The 19704-nt window shown below is 42.8% G+C and overlaps 2 protein-coding genes across 3 annotated transcripts in view; both read left to right on the top strand.

Moving 5' to 3' along the window:
- Nucleotides 1-7673, top strand: part of LOC131813650 (ligand of Numb protein X 2-like) — a 156498-nt gene extending 148825 nt beyond the window's left edge. The window contains exon 9 of the mRNA XM_059144010.1: nt 7337-7673. Coding sequence (XP_058999993.1) covers nt 7337-7543 — 207 coding nt within the window. The 3' untranslated portion in view covers nt 7544-7673. The remainder of the gene's footprint in view (nt 1-7336) is intronic.
- The window catches only part of LOC131813469 (ral guanine nucleotide dissociation stimulator-like), a 145596-nt gene that overhangs the window by 30290 nt on the left and 95602 nt on the right, over nt 1-19704 (top strand). The window lies entirely within an intron of this gene.

Genomic DNA, 19704 nt, shown 5'->3' with positions numbered 1-19704 from the left:
AAAGACTTAATTTCAACATCCTGAGAAAATATGTGCACATAACTTATGGTCATCCCGATCACGTTTAAAAATGTGTGTGTAAGTGCCAAAACGGGTTGAAAGAGGAACCATTAAGGTTCTGTGATGGGATGAAGTTTTGTGTGTTCCTGTATTTTCTTCATTAAGCAGGTCTTATTTTGCAGTGTGAAGTAAATTCTGGAAAAGCAGAAAGTGAGTCACTGCATTTTGCTGACGGAGCAGTTTTACTTTTCTACTTTTAGACATACACTAATAATGATACCCACTAAATAAGTGTTCATGAGAAAGCTGTTGATCTATCTGCACACATTAAAAACATCATCTTAAAAAATTGCTGCTCTTGTAAAATATTTAGAGACATCCAGGTAGTCTGACATATTTTAGTATTCTAAACTGATAGAACCTAAGAAAGCATCCAGTAGAACTTGCAGGAGGTCAACTGTGCCAAGCAAGAATATTTTTCATAGAAGATAGTTGAAAGAGGAAGAATCTTGCCCTTGAAAGAAAGAGATACAAATCAGCTACGTAACTATCTGTTTATGTGTATACAAACATGTCCCCATAGTATGTTGTTGGAGTTTGTGAGAAGTGACCTCACATGATGTCTACGAGGCTGTCCGAAAAATGCTTAGAAGTTTCTGTTTATACCTACGTTTGTGTTAAATTAAAACTTGAATTTGGAATACATTGTTAAATGACCTGTTTTTACATAAAGCTTCTTGAATTTTCTAGGTGATAAAACAGGAACAAGACCAGAGTAAGTTTACAATTTAACTTTTAAAGTATTTTATTTGAAGAATTTTATTTGTTAATTTATAGGCAGGTGGTCTCATCGGAAGTAAAAGAAACTATATAGACATTTAGAAGAAAAATTCTTTGAATCAGTGTTTGTCTAAAGTAAAATAATAAACATATGCTCTGGAAAGATTTTGGAAGGTCAGATCTTTAATTTTTAGTCATTAGGAAAGTTTATAACCAATGCTTTCTGGAATACTTTATGCTCAGTTTTAGGTATATATACCTTTTCTATATAAACTACTATACCAGTCCCATTTATTTTCTGATGATGAAGAGGGAGAAAAGCCTCTATCTATAATATACATCAGATAGGTTTGAAGATCACTATTTTTACTAGCACTTACATTTCTCACCTAATTTGTATTACATTAGATAAAACATTTGTAAATAAATGATCAAGTTCATGCCTCCAAAATATCTTCTGTATACTTTAGCCCTATTTCATAAATGAGAAAGCTGTAGGAGACTGAGGTTTGCTTCAGGTTCTATCAAGGAAGTAGTATCAGATCTGTGACTGAATTTTAACTCATAATTCCATTACAGCATGCCACATTTCACCTCTTCCTATTCTCATTAAATATTTATGATTCCCTTAGTCTATCCCTAGGTTTTATTTTGTTGAAGAATAAATTGAAATTCTAAAAATCAAGTAAAATATAATCAGAATCTCATTATGAGAAGTTTGTAGACTTTCTTTAATGAATGCTTTAATATTTTTGAACGAAATAAAAGGTCAGTCATAGAGTTTTTGAGCCAGGGGAACTTAGTTCAATATTTAATCTCTTGTATTTTCTAATTTTTTTTCTTAAACATTTGGTCAGATGCATTTATGTGTACTTCTGATAGGTGCCAGTCCTTTTAGAAGAGAAATCTCCCCGTCAGATGAATTGTTAAAGCTATTTTAAAGGTCAGGAAACAACATTTTTTTATAAAGAGATTTGAAATCAACCATAAGAGCTATAAATGGGGAATATTTGTTTTACCTCCTCCCCTTTAACACTTCTGTAGTGGAACTCAGCTGTCAGCTTTTTAGAACCTCAATGGCTTTAATCTATCTGTGGCGTTTTTCTCAGGGATAGTAAAGCACTGAAGGATGAAAATCTCCCTCCTGTCATCTGCCAGGATGTTGAAAACCTCCAGTAAGTGTGTCAAATGTAATTAGATATATCATGTTGAAGAATGTTAGAATCTATTTTAAGGGGAACATCTCTGTTGGTAAAAATTTTAATATTTTTATAAACAAAGCAGAATAATGGGAATTAAAATTCTTTTATTGTCAATCTGAGAAAAGCATGTGAACTGTGGATGAATTTTTAATATTTCCTTTTTAAAAAACACTAGGACTCTGACCAGCCTATAGTCAATATACATTTTTCCTTTAGGAAAAAGGTATATTTTTTTCGAATTCAGTTTTATGTATCTTTTTAGGAAATTTGTGAAGGAACAGAAACAGGTACAAGAAGAAATTAGTAGAATGTCTTCAAAAGCCATGCTTAAAGTACAAGAAGATATTAAAACTCTGAAACACCTTCTGTCACTGGCTGCCAGTGGATTACAGAGGAACACCCTCAGTATTGATAAGTTGAAAACAGAAACTGCTCAGATAAACTAACTTAAAGTAATTTTATTGTAGGGTTTTGTTTCATTTTATTTAAGTCTTATAGGTTATAAGACTTGATATAGATGTACTGTAAGAAAACTGTATAGCATGTGTGCTTTTTAAAAAAAGTTTATTTATTTAAGAGAGAGAGAAAGAGAGCATGAGCGGGGGGAGGGTCAAAGGGAGAAGCTGACCCCTTGCTGAGCAGGGAGTGAGTTGCAGGACTCAGTCTTGGGTTTCAGGATCATGACCTGAGCTGAAGGCAGTCGCTTGACCAACTGACACCCAGGAGCCCTAGCTTGAGTACTTTTAAGTTGCTATGATACTAGTAGTCACTAGTTTGTATTGAGTTCTGATTATTTATGAGGCAGTATTTTAAGCAATTTATATTAGTCCAGTTTAGTTTTCCTGACAGCTCTATGGGTTACAGCATTGAATTTTAGAATTCAGAAATCATGACCACCTCTTTTTGGCTCTCAAATGCACTCTTGTCCACAAACAGCCTGACTCTGCACTAATCCTTGGTGCTACCCTCTCCCTCTTCTCTTTAAAGAGAAAGAGCTACTCCAACAAATGAACTAGCTTCGGGCAAGATGATATTGTGTTAGAGGGCATACTGATGAGCGTGAGATGGCCAGAATTCCACTGTTCGTGTGAATTTTAGGTGTATGTGAAAATTGACCTGGATATATGACCCATACTAGTGTAAGTGGTACTTGAAGCTAAAAGAATGGATATTTAGGAGAGCAGAAATAGGCATGAATGAGAAAAGATATCTTCCAGGAACCCAAGCTCAAGGATTCTTGCCTCGTCAACTTCACTGCTGGGTACTTCCCCATGGTCTGTTGGTATTCACCCCTTCCCTTTTGCTTGCCACCTCTCTGGTCTGTGTCTTCACTGCTTCACGTCTAACCCAGTAGAATCAACACCCCGCCTTCCTACTCTGCTCTGAAATCCGGTACGACCATTGTCAGGTTAATTCATCTGTGACTCTGCTTTCCCTGGGAAGATTGGACCAGAGAATCAAGTCCATACTGATTAATCTAACAGTCTGGGTCCTCTGTGGACTCTTACACAACCTGTCCCCTCAGCCTTCACCCTTGCTTTTTCTTTCAGCTGTAGCCATCGGTGTATTACTGAAACATCATAGGCATGGTGGTCAGAGCTGAGGGTATAATTAAGAGCAAAAAGCAAGCCCTGCCCTTATAGAATGTATAATGTAGCAGAAAAGCCAGACATAGCAGTCTCCTTGCTTCCCTCCACGTTCCAGCCTGTCCCCATTGTGCTACAGCTTCCCCACCTTCATCCAGAAAGCCCTGCCCTGCCATTTTCACCCATTCAGACCTCTTCTCACACTAAGTGCTGAAGACATTCCTTCTCTTCACCACTGAATGCATAATTGGTCACAGAGAGTTATTCAAATGCAGTGTCTTCCTTTGGGGATGGCAGTCGCCATTAGTACTTATTGTGGGACAGGCTTCTCACAGAGCTGTGCCTGGAGTCGATACCCAGGACATACTTGCTGAGTCAATAAAAGAGTGGATTTGGTTATGATATCCTGTTGGGAATAGCTGTCTTCTTCATTAAAACCAAACTTAGAACCTCTAGGATTTTTAGTTCTTCAAGAGAAATGTCCACAGGGGAAGACAGACAAACTAGGCTCTAAGAGCAGCAAGGATTGACCTTTCCACTGGGGGTTCCTGGCTTTGGTTTTCACACCCATCCGTATTCTGCCTCTTGTAGTTTGTGATTTCCACTTCGACACTTGGGCCCAAAACCCCTCCTTCATTGCACTTGGCCTGGCTGACACAGACTCTCTGCTTCACCTCCATACAAGTGGGGAAAATCAATTTTTATTGAGAAGAACTCATTATCTCTGTAGTGCCCTTTTTATAAAGCACTCAGATCATTTCAAACACATCATAACTTGTGTTCTTACAGTATCCCTGTGAAGTAAAGATGGTTTTTATTAGAGAAAAAAATTTTTTCAATAAGAGCATTAAAATAGGTAAAGTAGAGGGGCACCTGGGTGACTCAGTCATTAAGCATCTGCCTTCGGCTCAGGCATGATCCCAGCGTCCTGGCATCTAGTCTCACATCGGGGCTCTCTGCTCAGCCGGGAATCTGCTTCTCCCTCTCCCACTCTCTCTGCTTGTCTTCCTTTTCTTTCTCTCTGTCAAATAAATAAATAAATAAATAAATAAAATGTTTAAAAAAAGGAAACAACTTTAAAATTTTTTCTTAAAAATAAGAAAAAGTAGAAAACCATTTAGAGGAGACCTTCCAGTTCTATAACCTTCCAGAGCATTTAATGATATGGGTATCTCCTACAGTGATAGGGGTGAAACAAAGATGTGTATGGTGTTTTATTTTGTTTTGTTTTGTTTTGTTTTAAGTAAGCACAAGAAAACACTCTGACATAGAGGAAACCACGCAGTAACATAATCGAGCATCAGGAATTAAAGTAGGTTGATAGTCACTGAGAAATGTGTATAGTAAACAGAATTAATAATGAAGGTTTAAGTACTGTATAAGAAAACCCAAATTTAAATCCCAGTTAAGTTACTCCTTTTCACAAATGTTTGGTTCATTATAACTATGGGAACACACACACCCGGTAGGCATCTTGCATTAGGAGGGAGATTCAGGCGTTGGTCTCTTGTTCCAGACTTGAGGTTTAAAAAAATGGGATACAGATACTTATATATGATACCAAATATAATATATTGCTCAAGTTGTTTCTTTGTGAAAAACATCTTAATGTTTTGGATTCTGAGAACAACATGTATTCCATGTCTAAAAAGGAGACTAAGGAAGGCAAAATACAGAAAATGAAGAAGGAAGTCCAAATCACTGTCAGCCTAAAGTCCGTAAGATAGTGACATTAAAGTTTTGAAGAACATCGTCATTTTTCTGTATATGCCTACAAATAAATAGGTACCTATTTACGTAGGTACTTAGACATGCAGTCAGCTTACTAATTCTGAGTTTGCCACCCTTTCTTTACATCAACTGTATGTTGTGGACTTCTTACCCTGAAAATAGATGCACCATGATATAGCTGTATAATAGACGTGTTGTGCTAAAACTTATGTAAACACTCCCCTGTCAACAGACTTTAATGTTTTGTTTTCAAGTTTAAGACATTTTGCTTAACTTCCCTCTAGAAAGATCATACCAGTATATACTCCCAGCAAAAGGGCATGCTACTATTTTATGAAATACAGGTATTATCATTTAGGCATCCTGCATTTTTAAAAATCTTGACTTTAACAGAATTCTTTTGTTGTGCTTGAAACCCTGAAGTGTTAGATAGGCAGTTGGCCTAAAGCCAAATGTTGGCCCATCGTTTAAAGCTTATATGTCCACTTCCATCACACACCCAGAATTTTGTCTTTTAAGAAATCAAAAAAGATCAGGGATTTGTTTGTTAATAGGTTTGCATGAGCAGGGGTCTTCCCATAAAGCTAAATTACTGGTTATAGAGTATTTGGTAGTGGTGAGGGTTAGGCAGTAAAGCAAACAATTCTTAATATTGAAATGAGATCACAGAGGGGCCTCTCATCCCTCACACCGTCTGATCTAATACTCGGAAGTGTCAGAATCTCAAATATCTGGATTGTAAGCGTTCTACTTTGGCATTTACCTGTTAGATCAAATCCCCAGACTCTGGCCACATGAGAAGTGTTATTCTTTCAGTTATTTGAAGAATTGTCTGAAACTAGTTTAATGAAATACTTGAATAAGTAAGTGACTCTAATAGGGCCTTAAAATTGGTTATCACTCAGGCACCTGGGTGGCTCCGTGGTTCAGCATCTGCCTTCGGCTCAGATCCTACATCGGGCTCTCTGCTCTGCGAGGAGTCGGCTTCTCCCTCTCCCTTTGCCCCTCCACCCTGCTCTCTCGCTTTCGCTCTCAAATACATAAATAAAATCATTTTTTAAAAATTATGGTTTTCACTCCTTTTCCAACTTGAGAACTGAAACTGGAGTGCTTTCTTAACATTACTGACTGCAGTCATGGTGGAGGAGTGTTCTACTTTCCACCACAGCTTCTTGAAAGCAGGCTGTCAAATTTTCCCATAGAAATGATATTAAACTTGGAAAGTTGTAGTCATGACCAAGAATCAGCATCAAGTAGACCAGGCCTGTACGTTAAAAGCAAAGATAAAATAGCTTTAAAAAGTATAATAAATGTGAATCTGTGTTTCAGATCTAGATCTATAAATACAGATAATGGACCTCTAAATTTAACGTGGTTGTCATCACCTCTAAAATTACATTTATGTGTGAGTGCACATATGGCATATATACGCACACAATTTGTGATGTATATAAATACTAATCCTGTTTTACAGGACCTTTGTTATCATTCTTTTCAGGACTGTTTAAGCTGATCCCTATTTTCGATTTGAAGCTGTAGTGTGTGGAAACAGAGCTACATGTAGTTTCATTGATTATCACTCTCAAAGTAGCCATCTTGGAATTTATTTCAGAAATCACAAAGGATTGTAATCCAGTTTAGAATCCGTTCGTCCTTATATCTTCTTTGCTCTCTTTCTCTCAGTGCCAAGGCCAGTTTTGCAGGGGAGGGAAGTATAAAAAGACAGTTACCCTTCAAGAAATCATGGGGAGATCAGAACCCAGGCTTTGCTTTGGTTATATCCTTGGTATTTCCAGGATTAGGGAAGGTTTACCCAAGAGGTCTGTGTGTGGCTCTTTTACCTGCAGAAGTTTTAAAGTATTAGCTCCTGAAATGAACTCCCTCGTCTGCCCCACCCCCAGCAGGGTCCTTCAGTCCCCACTCAGGTGAGGCTCTGATACAGCGATGATAAGTGCATTGAAAATGACCCTCCCTATAATTTTTTTAAGTGAGAAGCATCATTAATGACTGGTGATTATATATGTGTGTTTTCTCCAGGCTAGTGGCGACAGGGTGGATTTAACAATTGCTAGGCCGGGGAAATCCCAGCCTGGTAACCCTGTCCAGGACACAGGAGCTCAGGGTAGCAGCCAGCAGCATGCACAGCCGCTGTACCACAACAGACCCAGCTCACACAAGATGAGGCCTCGAGTTTGCATGTTTTCATTCATCTGCCCTCAGGGAATCCTTGTGACAAACTGGTAAGATTTAAATGAGGGCTGTTACTCTGTTGGAAAAGGTGAACACAAGGTGTTTGGGGGTGTGGAATGTGTGTTTGGCTACCTTGAGAGTCCCTGTACAGTCTGTTCCTCAGCCAGTAGGGGTGGTTTCTTAGTAAGAAGGTCCCTCTGCCAGATTGATGAGAAGTGTTTGATCTTCTAGAAAGACTTCTTTGTTTGGTCCTGCTTGAAGGTGGGATTTATCCTGGTTTGCTCATTCAGTTGTAACAGGAGGTTATGTAACTGAAAAAAAGACAATGACCAACAAGTCCATACTTAGCGGTTGGGCAGGTTGCCTACAACAACAGAATTCTCTATGTGAATATGAAGCAGAAATCATACTTTCTGATACGTACATGCAAAACACAGAAAGCATTTCTTTTTATGTTACAGTTCATAGGAATACTACCCTAGATCATTTTAAATTCCCGTATGTTGAGCTTTTTGCTGCATCTTTCATATTTCAGTGCTTTGATAATATATTCCTAGGTCATTTATCTGTGCCAAAAATTCTGCTGCTGTCTCACTTTGGATGCAGAAATCAGTAGAAATCAAAAAACAGTGGCACTTTACTGTGTTCTCAGTGTTATTTACTTCATTTGATCTTTCATTTGAACTCAACTTCTAGTAGGCCAGAATTTTTACAATGATGCTATTTACCAACTGTGTGAAAATCACACATCGGAAACTTCCTATAGATTTTTTGTTTGTTTGTTTGTTTTTACTTCCTATAGTTTTTAAGTAGACCAGTAAATAAGTTTTAATTTAGCAAAGCAATTTAATTTTACTTAAGGAGAATGACTTAAGAAACACATGTTTAGCTTAAAGTGGCTTCTTAATGTAAGTACAATTTGAGATAATAACTCTGTAATGTCACAGGAGCCCAAGAAAGCATTATTTATTTATGTATTTATTTATTTTTAAGATTTTATTTATTTATTTGACACACAGAGATCACAGGTAGGCAGAGAGGCAGGCAGAGAGAGAGAGAGAGAGAGAGAGAGAGAGAGAAGCAGGCTCCCCGCTGAGCAGAGAGCCCCATGCGGGACTCGATCCCAGGAGCCCAAGATCATGACCCGAGCCGAAGGCAGTGGCTCAACACACTGAGCTACCCAGGCGCCCCAAGAAAGCATCATTTCAAGGCACAAGTATTTTTGGCCCATCAGGTTTATCTTGTTTTCTGAGCTGAAGTATAGACTTGTCAGTGGTCTTTGTTAAGTTAAAACTTTTAAAAAATTATAAGCACAAACTTCATCTTATTTTTGAACAGAAAATGAAATGTGTGAAGGGAACCTATAATTTTGCTTTCACAATGATGACTACGAAAAGCAGTTATTGTTTCGAAAAGGAATTTGAATAGGAGTTGTTCATATCGCTGGTCCTTGCTTTACAAGTTACATATATATACATATTCCTAAAGAATCATAATTAAGGCAAAAGTTGGTAACTGAATCCATGAATTCTACAGAAAGTGGAAATATGGGTGCTCAAAGACAATGCTACAAATTTAAGACTGTCTTAAGAACTACTTAACCATTTCAGCGTTCATATAGAGGACGATTTATGTCCTTTTGTTTGTTTTGGGCACAAATATTTTTCTTTTTACTAGTTCCTCTTCCTTAATTTTAAGTGGTGGTGTTTTAAATAGCAATGCTGAATTCTTACTCTAGGTGCTCTGTAAACCTGATTGTTAGAACAGCCACATGAAATGTAATTTTAAGCATTAATTTAGCAATTTACCATTAACATACAGCATTTGTGATGTCAAATCCTACTTTAAAAAAATAAAGGTCTCCTAGGGAGAACAAATACAAATTCATCAAAACAACCTGTTCAGAGGATAATCATTGTTAAAAATTAAAGCACACATTACTCTATTACTAAGCCCCTGCGTGGCCCCTGCTTGGAAACATTCATACAGTGTTAAGCCCTTAGAAGTTTCCATGAAGTATACCAAGAGTAATCCCTGAAGTTTGGCTAAAATGCATACATCTCAGCCATATGGAGGAATAAAACAACCACCCCTAATTGACTCGATACCTGACAGACACAAGCGTTGAAGTCAATTTGCTCCCAGCTGAGTTTACCTGGATTGTCTTCATAATAACGTGGGTCTTACCCAGTTTGGAAGGATGCGAACATAGATGTCATATGCTATGATACCACCTGTGGACGTTTACAGGTTTTCTATGAGGTCAAAATTCTAGGAACTCTAGGCTATTTAAGTAGTGCCCTCAAGAAAATTTCAGAGTGTTGGTTTCAGGAGCAGAGAAGAGCAGACACCCCTGCCGGTGCAGGGCTTGACTGACACGTCGTACCTGTCCGCTCTGAAGCAGTGTCACTAAAGGAAATGTTACAGTTCTAGCAAAAGAATTCATCTAGTTCTGCTGTTGATATTGTTAGTCATGGTAATAGTTATCTTGTTATCTACAATATGCTGTTACAGTATATGTGTTATGGAACCTTTTGAGATAGGAGCTTCCATTATTACACCTAATGGGATAGCACCCTTGTAGTGTGGATGCATATAGCATCATGCTGTATGAACATACACAACTACATATGAATACATGTTTATGTATATACACTATGTGTGTGTATGTGTATTTTTTTTAAACTTGAATCACCTCAGATCCCAGTGTGATCATGCGTAGCTATATAATTTGGAGCAAATTACATGAACTTTCCTTTTTTTTTTTTTTAAGATTTTATTTATTTATTTGACAAACAGAGATCACAAGTAAGAAGAGAGGCAGGCAGAGAGAGAGGAGGAAGCAGGCCCCCGCTGAGCAGAGAGCCCGATGCAGGGCTCAATCCCAGGACTCTGAGATCATGACCTGAGCCGAAGGCAGCGGCTTAACCCACTGAGCCACCCAGGCGCCCCTACATGACCTTTCTAATAAGGCTATTCCCTTGTTTATAAAATGGGGCCAACCATAGGATTTACACTCCGGACCATTGTAATGAAATGTAATGAAACCATGTAATGAAATAATACATGTGAAGCCATTTGCTTTACACATAGTAAATCTTCAATGTTAGTTACTATTGCTATTTTAATATTAATATTGCATAGGTACACCTTGTTTTTTATAGCATTCTAATTTTAAAAAAGGGTGGTGTTTTAAATTTTCCTTTTCTTCTAGGATGTCCCCATAAATAGAAACAATCAATATCGGTAAAAATTGCTTTTTCCTGAGAACACAGTTTGTTGGAAAATTGTTCTCTTCCTTAACTTTTTCAAAAATTCAGTTATTTCATATCCTTATAGATTTCCGTGAAGGTTGTGAAGATCAGTTTGCACCCATTTCATGACCGAGCATTCTCATGATTAAGAAACAGAAGATAGATCTATAGCTTTTTTCTGGCAGTTAACAAAATCCGCACTTTACTTTTGTATTGTTCTGTCACCATTTCTCTCAAAGAATAGAGGAGAGAGAGAAATAAAATTAATTAGCTTGTCTTCAGAATCTGAAAACTCAAGTGCATTATTGACCTTTGTAGAATTGGCCCTATTTTGACTTCCATATGTCAACAGTCCTGAGTTTTTTCTGTTCCATACATAGTCATATGAAAATACAGCCGTCCAAAGTCTGACATTGTGATCCCCAGTGTTCGGTGTCATGTTTGTACCATGAGGAACTGTGTATTATTTCTACAGTAACTGATTTTAACAGTGACTTTATCATTGCCATGGTATTTTTTCCTTCAGTTTCCTTACTTTACTTCAGCTATGTATTATTTATTTTGCAATGAATTTTCTTCTCCTGTGTTAGGATCTTACCCAGTGTGTTACATGCCAAGAAAAACACATTACTGTAAAGAAGGAACCACCTAAGTCCCTGGGAATGACAGTGGCAGGGGGCAGAGGAAGCAAGAGTGGTGAACTGCCCATCCTTGTAACCAGTGTGCCAGCTCATGGCTGTCTGGCACGTGATGGACGCATCAAGAGAGGTAAGATAGGAAGGGCTGGGAACAGTGAAACTCTCCCATCTTCTCCCTGCATGCTACTCATGTTTGAAAAAAGTAACAAATATTCCCCAAATTTTCTATTAAATATGATTTTTTAAAAATCTTCTAAAGTGTCCCTTCCATATATATGTGTAAAACCTTTCTCTAAGGTTAGAAAAATGCCTAATGGGAAGGAAAATTGCTGCAGTTTGATGATGTTTCTGTTCTTTTTTTTTTTTTTTTTAAGAATTTATTTATTTATCTGACAGACAGAGATTACAAGTAGGCAGAGAGGCAGGCGGGGGGTGGGGGGGCGGGAAGCAGGCTTCCGGCTGAGCAGAGCCCGATGCGGGCTCGATCCTAGGACCTGGGATCATGACCTGAGCTGCAGGCAGAGGCTTTAACCCACTGAGCCACCCAGGTGCCCTTTCCCTTATTTTCTAATGTTTATTTAGATCATTGCATTATTTTATGTTGGAAAAAACCCTCCAAAAAATAGAACACTCATCTTTTCCTTCCTAACCTTTTATATAATCCTCGTGGCCCTTTTTTTTTATTATATTACTTGGCAGGGCAACAAACACTTTTTTTTCTTCCTTAAGCAAAAGATGCTCAAATCACAAGTTTCATTTCTTTGTGTAGACCCAAGGATCTCTTCTCTTTAAGTATTCTGATACATCCACGCTGAGCAAACTCTGTAGGACTATATCTATAAAACTGTGTAACTCTAAAACAGGATATGTTAAAAATTCATTTCTAAGAGCAAAAGATCAAATAATTTTTGAGCAGGAAAGAACTATAGAAATCACTGAAGCCCAAAGAAGAGAAATGAACATGCCCAGGTCCTGCACATTAGCAAAACGAGGTCTAATGATTTGGACTTCCAGTCACATCACAGTGCCTCAAGCCACATTTTTTCCTATATATGATGAAATTATCTTAAAGTTTTGAGTTGTTTTGGAATGTTTTCCATGAATTGGATTTTTCCCTCGATATCGTAAGAATGACAGAGATGTGAAAAAATTACAAATAACAGGATGTATAGGGAAGATAATGACTTGGTAGCTCATCTCATTTTCTTGTTTATTCCTTTGGACAGGTGATATATTGCTGAATATCAATGGAATTGATTTGAACAATTGAAGTCACAGTGAGGCCATGGCTATGCTAAAAATCAGCGCCGCGTCCCCTGCTATTGTCCTGAAAGCACTTGAGGTCCAGACTGTCGAGGAGGCAGCCCAGGCTACTGAAGAGCAGCCAGGCACCTTCAGTGAGAATGAGTAGGACTCCAGCTGGTCCCCGTCGTGGGTCATGTGGCTTGGGCTTCCAAGGTACTGACAGCGTTTCAGCAGTTTCGTGGAATAATCATAGTGACAACATTTCTCAGTATGGAACACAGTAAATTCATTTGTCCAGGGTGTGAGGGGGAAGGTCCTGGTCAGAGATGAAAGTGGCAATGGCATATCAAGTTATAGAAGAAAAGGGTAATTTTTTCCTTAGGTTATTATATTTTAAAAGATAAATTTAAGGGGCCTCTAGGTGGCTCAGTCGGTTAAGCATCCAACTCTGGATCTCAGCTCAGGTCTTGTACTCCGGGCCATGAGTTTGTAAAAAAGATTTTTTGTAATTTTTAAAAAATTAACATTCTTAAAAAATAAACCCTTTACCTTATTAAAGGTAAATTTAATATGTAAGAACTCAGCTAAAAAGACTTGGTGTATCTGTTTATAAAAATGAATAAAGCCACTCTGTTCATGACTATTAAGAAGGTTCTCAAGTGGGCCAGCCATGAGATTTGGATGTTCATGCTCTTGCTTTAGAAAAGCTGTCATTTACCACACGTGTACATGCTTAGATCGTGTGCATTTTTCACCAGAAAAAACAGGTCAAAGTGTGGGGCCTTTTGAAAAGCTTTACTAAATCCCCTTTCTTAATCTTGTTAACTCTGTCTAAAAAGGCAGGATGTCAGAACTCAGTTTTCATTGAACATGAGAGACTCCTTCAGCCAAACCACGGGTGTCCGAGAGTAGGTCTTCTCACCACCTTCGGGACTGTAACCCACCAGGACATTCTGTAGTTGGTCATTGTCTGCTCATGAAAGTGTTTCAGCTCCTGATGAGTGTTGTATATACTTCGGTATTGAAGTTGGAAGAATGTGTATTACTGTCTTTGTTTCTAGATCACTTTAGAGGAATCCTAAAACTGAACTATGATGAAACTTTCTGATTCTGAGCCAAGTAGGAAAATGACTGATTTTTTTAAATAAAAATAAACAATAAGAATGCCAGTTTCTGAGACATCTAGCTTCATTTGGATGTAATTTGTAATAACTAGCATTTGTATAGTGCTATGTGAGATATATATATATATATATTTTAAAAGTACTTTCACGTAAAGAATAGCAGAAAAATCCAGGATGAATGGAATTCATTTGTCTATCATCTAACTTACTGACTTCTCCTTGTGGTAGTGAAAAAGACCAAAAAGGCCTGAAACAGTAACAGAATTCGTATCTCAAGGCCCTGTAGGCATAGATTGGAATGGTTGCTATGAAACCATGGCCGTTCTACCTAATGGTGAGGGCTCAGCCAGCAGAGGGAACTCATTTATCCTCTTGAGTACTCAGCCCGATACACTGACCTGTCACTTGAAACCCAGCATGTCAGAAAGGCCTGGTACCACACCAATGGGGGAGAAGTGGTCTCCTCGGCGGCGCAGGAGCCGAGCGTGTGCACACCACTGCCGGTGGCCAGGCCATGCTGGCGCTCCTTTAGTTCTTGTTACCTGGTGTTCTGGGTGTCCAGCTCCCCTAAGAAGTTCAGAAATGCTCACCCCATTGATCAAGGACTCCCACTCCTAGTGGCTTTTGGCCAGCCTGCCGTGTGGGAGCAGGCCTGTCTTGGGCAGGACTGCCAGGTAGCAGGTGGACAAGGAGTCTCACTGGGCTCGGACAGGAGCTGGCAGCCCAGGACCCAGGTTCCCACTTGGGTTCCTTGGGATTTTGGTTTGCATGCGTACCCTGTCCTCTGACTTCTCTGCCTCCATGTCTGTCCCCAGGGCGGAGCATTTTCAGGTGAATCACAAAGAACAATGATATTTCAGATGAACAGCACACGGGAATATGAAATCTATTTGGGGAGTCTACCTGTATCGAAAGGGTATCTATCAGTCCAAGCTCACAATTCTGTGGACTTCTTGAGGTTGTGTGTTGTGTGCAGACCAGTATACACAACCAGGTATTGGGAGGGCCACTGCTCTGTGGGTACCGGCGGCTCTTTCCAGCATGTCGCACACCACACAGGGTAGCAACTCTGCTCTTTCTCAAAAGGGAGGGTCTTTCTCTGCAGTTAGCTGGCGGTGTACCAGACAAAAGAGTCATTTGTTTTGTGTTGTGCTGTTTCATTGTTTGTTTTGGCAGAAGATTCACAAAAAGGAAAATACCTATATCGTCTCTAAAAAAGTTTGAAAAGAGGGGAATCACTCTTATGTTCTGCAGACACACACAGAAGGCCATATTGTAGTTTTCCAGGCAGAGGAAAATCCAAGTTGAGGTGAAGTGGCCGAGACAGAGAGAAGAGCAGTGGTTGCAGGGACTGGGGGAGGGACAGAGCAGTGAGCGATGAGGAGCGCGGGTGTCTCTGTGAGGAAACGTCGTAGAATGACATGGTTGTGCAACACTCTGGATGGACCTAATGAGACCTCCATATCCCACTGCAAAGGATGCGAGTAAAATGTTATATAAACTCAAATTCTACTTTATTTAATAAATAACATCTATGAAGTAATTATAGAGGTGAACACAGAAAACAAATACGATAAAGAAGGAAATGATGTCATGCTCCAGTCATGCTCTGGAGCTGCAGCAAGCACAAGCTGCTGCTCGGGGGCCGAGCCTGCTTGCTCCATGGAGGCAGGGGGCGGCAGCTTGGGGGCCTAGCCTGCTTGCTCCACGGAGGCAGGGGGCGGCATCTCGGGGGCCGAGCCTGCTTGCTCCACGGAGGCAGGGGGCAGCAGCTCGGTGGCAGGACCCTGCTGGTCATCCAGGAAATTCAAAAGGCCTGGTGGCTCTTCCGTGGCAGAGAAGTGAACGAGGGCCCTGACGACCATCTGCCCTGGCCCCAATGGGTCAGGGGGGGTCACTGGTTTTCCTAACCCATAGTGAGCAGCCATAGCAGGGATGGCGGGGGCCAGCTCAGGCCCTAGAGGTGCCGCAGGTGCCAGAGTGGCTGCTGGAACAACTTCCCGAGACACATCCTGATCTCGCTCTGGGGCCGGTGCTGTAGCTCCGAGAAGAGAAAGCATCATCAGCTTGATTGACTTCTCTTTTGCCTTTCCCTTTCCCCACCACTCAGCGTGGCCTGCGTTCAAGACCCAGCCCCCAGAAGGTGTCCCCGACGGAAGCCCATGGGGACAGGGATCTGAGACGATTCACTCTCTTCAGCCCAATTACAATCTACAGAGGCTTCCTCAGGGTGGCCCACCCTGCCTCTGCCTCAGGCCCACACCAGTCACCCCCAGTCCTCCTCACCCCCAGCCTCTGGCTCCGTGGTCTTTTCAGGAGCGCATTGCCTTTCTGGAAGCAGAAGCTGGGCACAGCGCTGCAGGTCCGAGCCCGGCACATTGACCTGCAGGTAGGCCAGCAGCGTATGCAAGCTGAGAAACTCCGGAGGCTGCACAAAATCCCCTGGATACTTTTCCACCCAGGTGTTAAGGATGGCATAGACCGCCCTGGGGACAGACATGGAGGCAGAGAAGTCAGAGGACAGGGTACGCATCCAAACCAAAATCCCAGGGAACCTATGTGGGAACCTGGGCCCCTGAGTTGTCAGCTCCTGTCTAAGACCAGTCGGACTCCTTGTCCACGTGCGACCAGGCAGTCCTGCCCGAGAAAGGCTTACTCCCACACTGCAGGCTGGCCAAAAGCCGCTAGGAGTGGGAGTCCTTGGTCAATGGCGTGGGCATTTCTGGACTTCTTAGGGGAGCTGGTCACACTCCTCAGTCTGTCTCCTTGCCCACGAGCCACTTGAATTCAACTGCTTGTGCCTGGGGAGGGCTGGTGTCTGACCTCTTAATTACCCTCACTGCACTCGCCTCTGCTCGGTGAAGATCCAACCGAGGAGGGAACAAAGGGACTCTGTCTCTAGCCAGGCCTTCCCAGGACCCTCCCCATACCTCCACCGTTACCTCCTCTGCCCAGTCACTAGGTGCCATGAGAGTGGATCTGTTTCCACTGACACTCACCTCCCACAGGGTGTGGGATGCCTGCTGCTCCCTGGGCTCTACTGGGTCACCAGTCTCCCTGAGCCCCCTCTGAGCACCCAGCATGTAGGTGCCAACAGAATGCTATGCGATGGTTCCTCAATCCTGCGTTCTGGGTCCCAGAATTGGGGCAGAGAGAGGGCTGGGAGGGGTCAGGGATGGAGCATGACCCTCTCAGGGGTTGAAGCTGTACACCATCCCCTTCTGCTCTCCCACAGTGCTCACACACCTACCCCAGCCCCCCAGGGCACCTTCCCAGTTTCCAGTAGAAGCTCTCAGACATTTACCATAAAGCAAGAATAACGAGGTGAGTCTGAAGGTCCGGCAGCCCCTCGAACTCACAGGACCCTCACTACCCTGGTGGACAGGGAAGGCCCTCCTAAAGCAGCCAAAGCTTACTCACATGTTGCGCTGCTCCTGGGGTCCGCCGACCTCATCATAGCTGGAATAAACACATCCGAATCTAGAGGAGGCCAGGGGGCATCGCATGAGATATCTGTGGATGTTGGCTCTCACCGCCTGACCCTCGACTAGCCTGCAGCCCTGGGGTGCTCTCTGTTCTGTGCAGGGATCCCATTCAGCTCCTAGATAATCGCCTCCACCTACTGGGGCTTCCTGAATGCTTGCTGAATAAAAGGGCCCCAACCAGCCCATCACCGACGTCTGAGTGGGCCTGGCCCCTGCTCACCCCCAGGGATGCTTGCTCTGGATTCAGCCAGACACAGGCCCCAGAAGGAGTCTCAGATCTCCCTTTCAGTGGCAAAGGAGCCCAGCTCAAGATCATAGTGAGAGTCAGGGATGAGGCAGTGGCTTCATCATGAGGGGCACAGGAATGAGCAAAGAGCATGCCCACAGGCCCTCCAGCAGAATTTTCCACTGGCGCAGGCTCCCAGGTGTCCTTTCCCTACAAGACCCCACTGAGTCCCTATAATACCTCTGCCCCAGTTAGGAGCAAGGAAAGCTTGGGGAAGCTTAGGGACCTGCCAGAGTCTCACAACAGGAATTGGCCAAATCTCACAGAGCAGTTAGGGGCAGGGGAGGGTGCTCACCTTGCAAAGAGGAGGTCCAGCACCTCCTGGGTGGTGGCCAAGTGACGGTATGTGTCCAGAAAGGTGTGGACACAGTGTAGATCTTGTCTGATGACGGCAGGCACCAGGTGATCTATTGCAGCCTGCAGCTTGTTGGCCTGCTTGGCCATCAGCACCGAGGTCTTCCTCCTCTTCCTGGTTGAACGATTTTTCCCCTGAGGTGAATCAGAGGAGACATGAGTCAGTGCTGTGGCCACCAGGAGGGTTGGGGCTTGGAGGGCAGAATGAGCCCCCAGATCTCAGGGACTTCTGCAAGAGGTGGGACAAGAGAGCCCAGAGTCCGAAAAAGAATCGGGTGACTCAGTGTCTTATTGGGTTCAGCCTAAGGCTCTTGGTTTTGCTTCACGTCATGGTCTCTGTTTCTGAGGCTGCGCTCCTCGTAGGGCTGTGTCCATAGGGGCAGTGTCTGCTTGAGGATTCAGTCTCTCTGTCTGCTTCTCCCCACTCTCCCCCTGTCTCTCTCTCAAATCCATCAATCAGCCAATCAGTTAAGAAGCCTTTAAGGCAATGAGAAAATGTTCTTGGTATCCATACAAAGAATTGAAAAAAATGATGTCTGAACTTGCTAGTATCTGAGGTCCCTTTGTGAGCGGAGTATGGATAGCACGTCCCTGCATGAGTGGCATGGATCCTGTGATTTCTGATAACATAGCCCATTCTTTTTATTTTTTTGAAAGACTTGTTATTTATTTATTTGATAGAGAGAGAGGTCACAAGTAGGCAGAGAGGCAGCCAGACATAAAGGGGGAAGCAGGCTCCCTGCTGAGCAGAGGACCCCACGCCCCCGACGTGGGCCTCGATCCCAGGACTGTGATACCCACGACCCATGACCTGAGCTGCAGGTAGAGGCTGAAACCCCTGTGCCACCCCGGCACCCAACATATCCCATTCTTGAGACGAGTACACAGAAATGTTTAAGGCGAGGGGGCTTAGGATAAGAAGGAACAGAGGCTGTAGGATGCAGCACTGTGCCTTGGCCAGAGAAGGGGATTACATCCAGTCCTGCCACAGTAAAGGGCTCCATGGCTGTGATCAATGACTGGCCTTCAGGACTGCCGTGCAGTGCAGTGCAGTGAGGCCCCTGTTACTATTCCTGGGGCGGGGGGGGCGGGCACAACAATGTGTTCAATCAATACCAAAGCGCAGAGCAAGAGACAGAGTACCATGGGACCCATGTCCCTTTGGATCAAAGTCTCCCATTTGCAAGACTTGCAGAAGCTGAGGAAGGACTGTTGGGCCAGTGGGGGCACTTGGGAGCACGAGTTAGAAAAATACCTTGGCCAGGGCAAAAGGAGTCTAAATCAACGGGATGAGACCTGGTCTAAAGTCTCTTTAATGATACTCCTATAAGTATGTGGACAATGGCAGTGCTTCTGTCCAAGGCGTGGGCAGGACCATGTGGGCCAGTTTGGGGAAGAGATGGGATGCAGATTCACGGGATTACAGGACTCTAGGAGGCCAGGCTGGCTTCTAGGAAGTGGGGCCCTTGGTGCTGCATGGGCGACCCGGGGTCGGGTCTCCCCAGCACCTGCACTCACCCTGAGCCAGCGCCAGACTCTCTTGGCCGTGTGAGGCTTCTTTTCCTTGGAGGAAGGAGAGCAGGCAATCTCCTCGGTCACCTCCTGCACCATGTCCTCTGGGGCGTTCTGTAAAGACAGTGCCCAGCAGCCAGGCAGGAGGCCTTAGAGCCCTGTCTGGAGGCGTTTGCTAGTGTTCAGACCCCGGGCGCTCCATTCCAGACACACCACAGCCCAGGTGGCAGAGCCCTCCCCCAAGGAGAGAAACGTGGCCCAGCTTCAGGGCCTTGGATGTGCTCTGGCACAGCTCAAGAGTCACCTCAGGAATCCCC

This window comes from Mustela lutreola, chromosome 13 (genome assembly GCF_030435805.1).
Source record: "Mustela lutreola isolate mMusLut2 chromosome 13, mMusLut2.pri, whole genome shotgun sequence".
Classification (NCBI taxonomy): domain Eukaryota; kingdom Metazoa; phylum Chordata; class Mammalia; order Carnivora; family Mustelidae; genus Mustela; species Mustela lutreola.
Note: the sequence above shows the minus strand (reverse complement) of the source record. Positions and strands in the feature narration are given on the sequence as shown.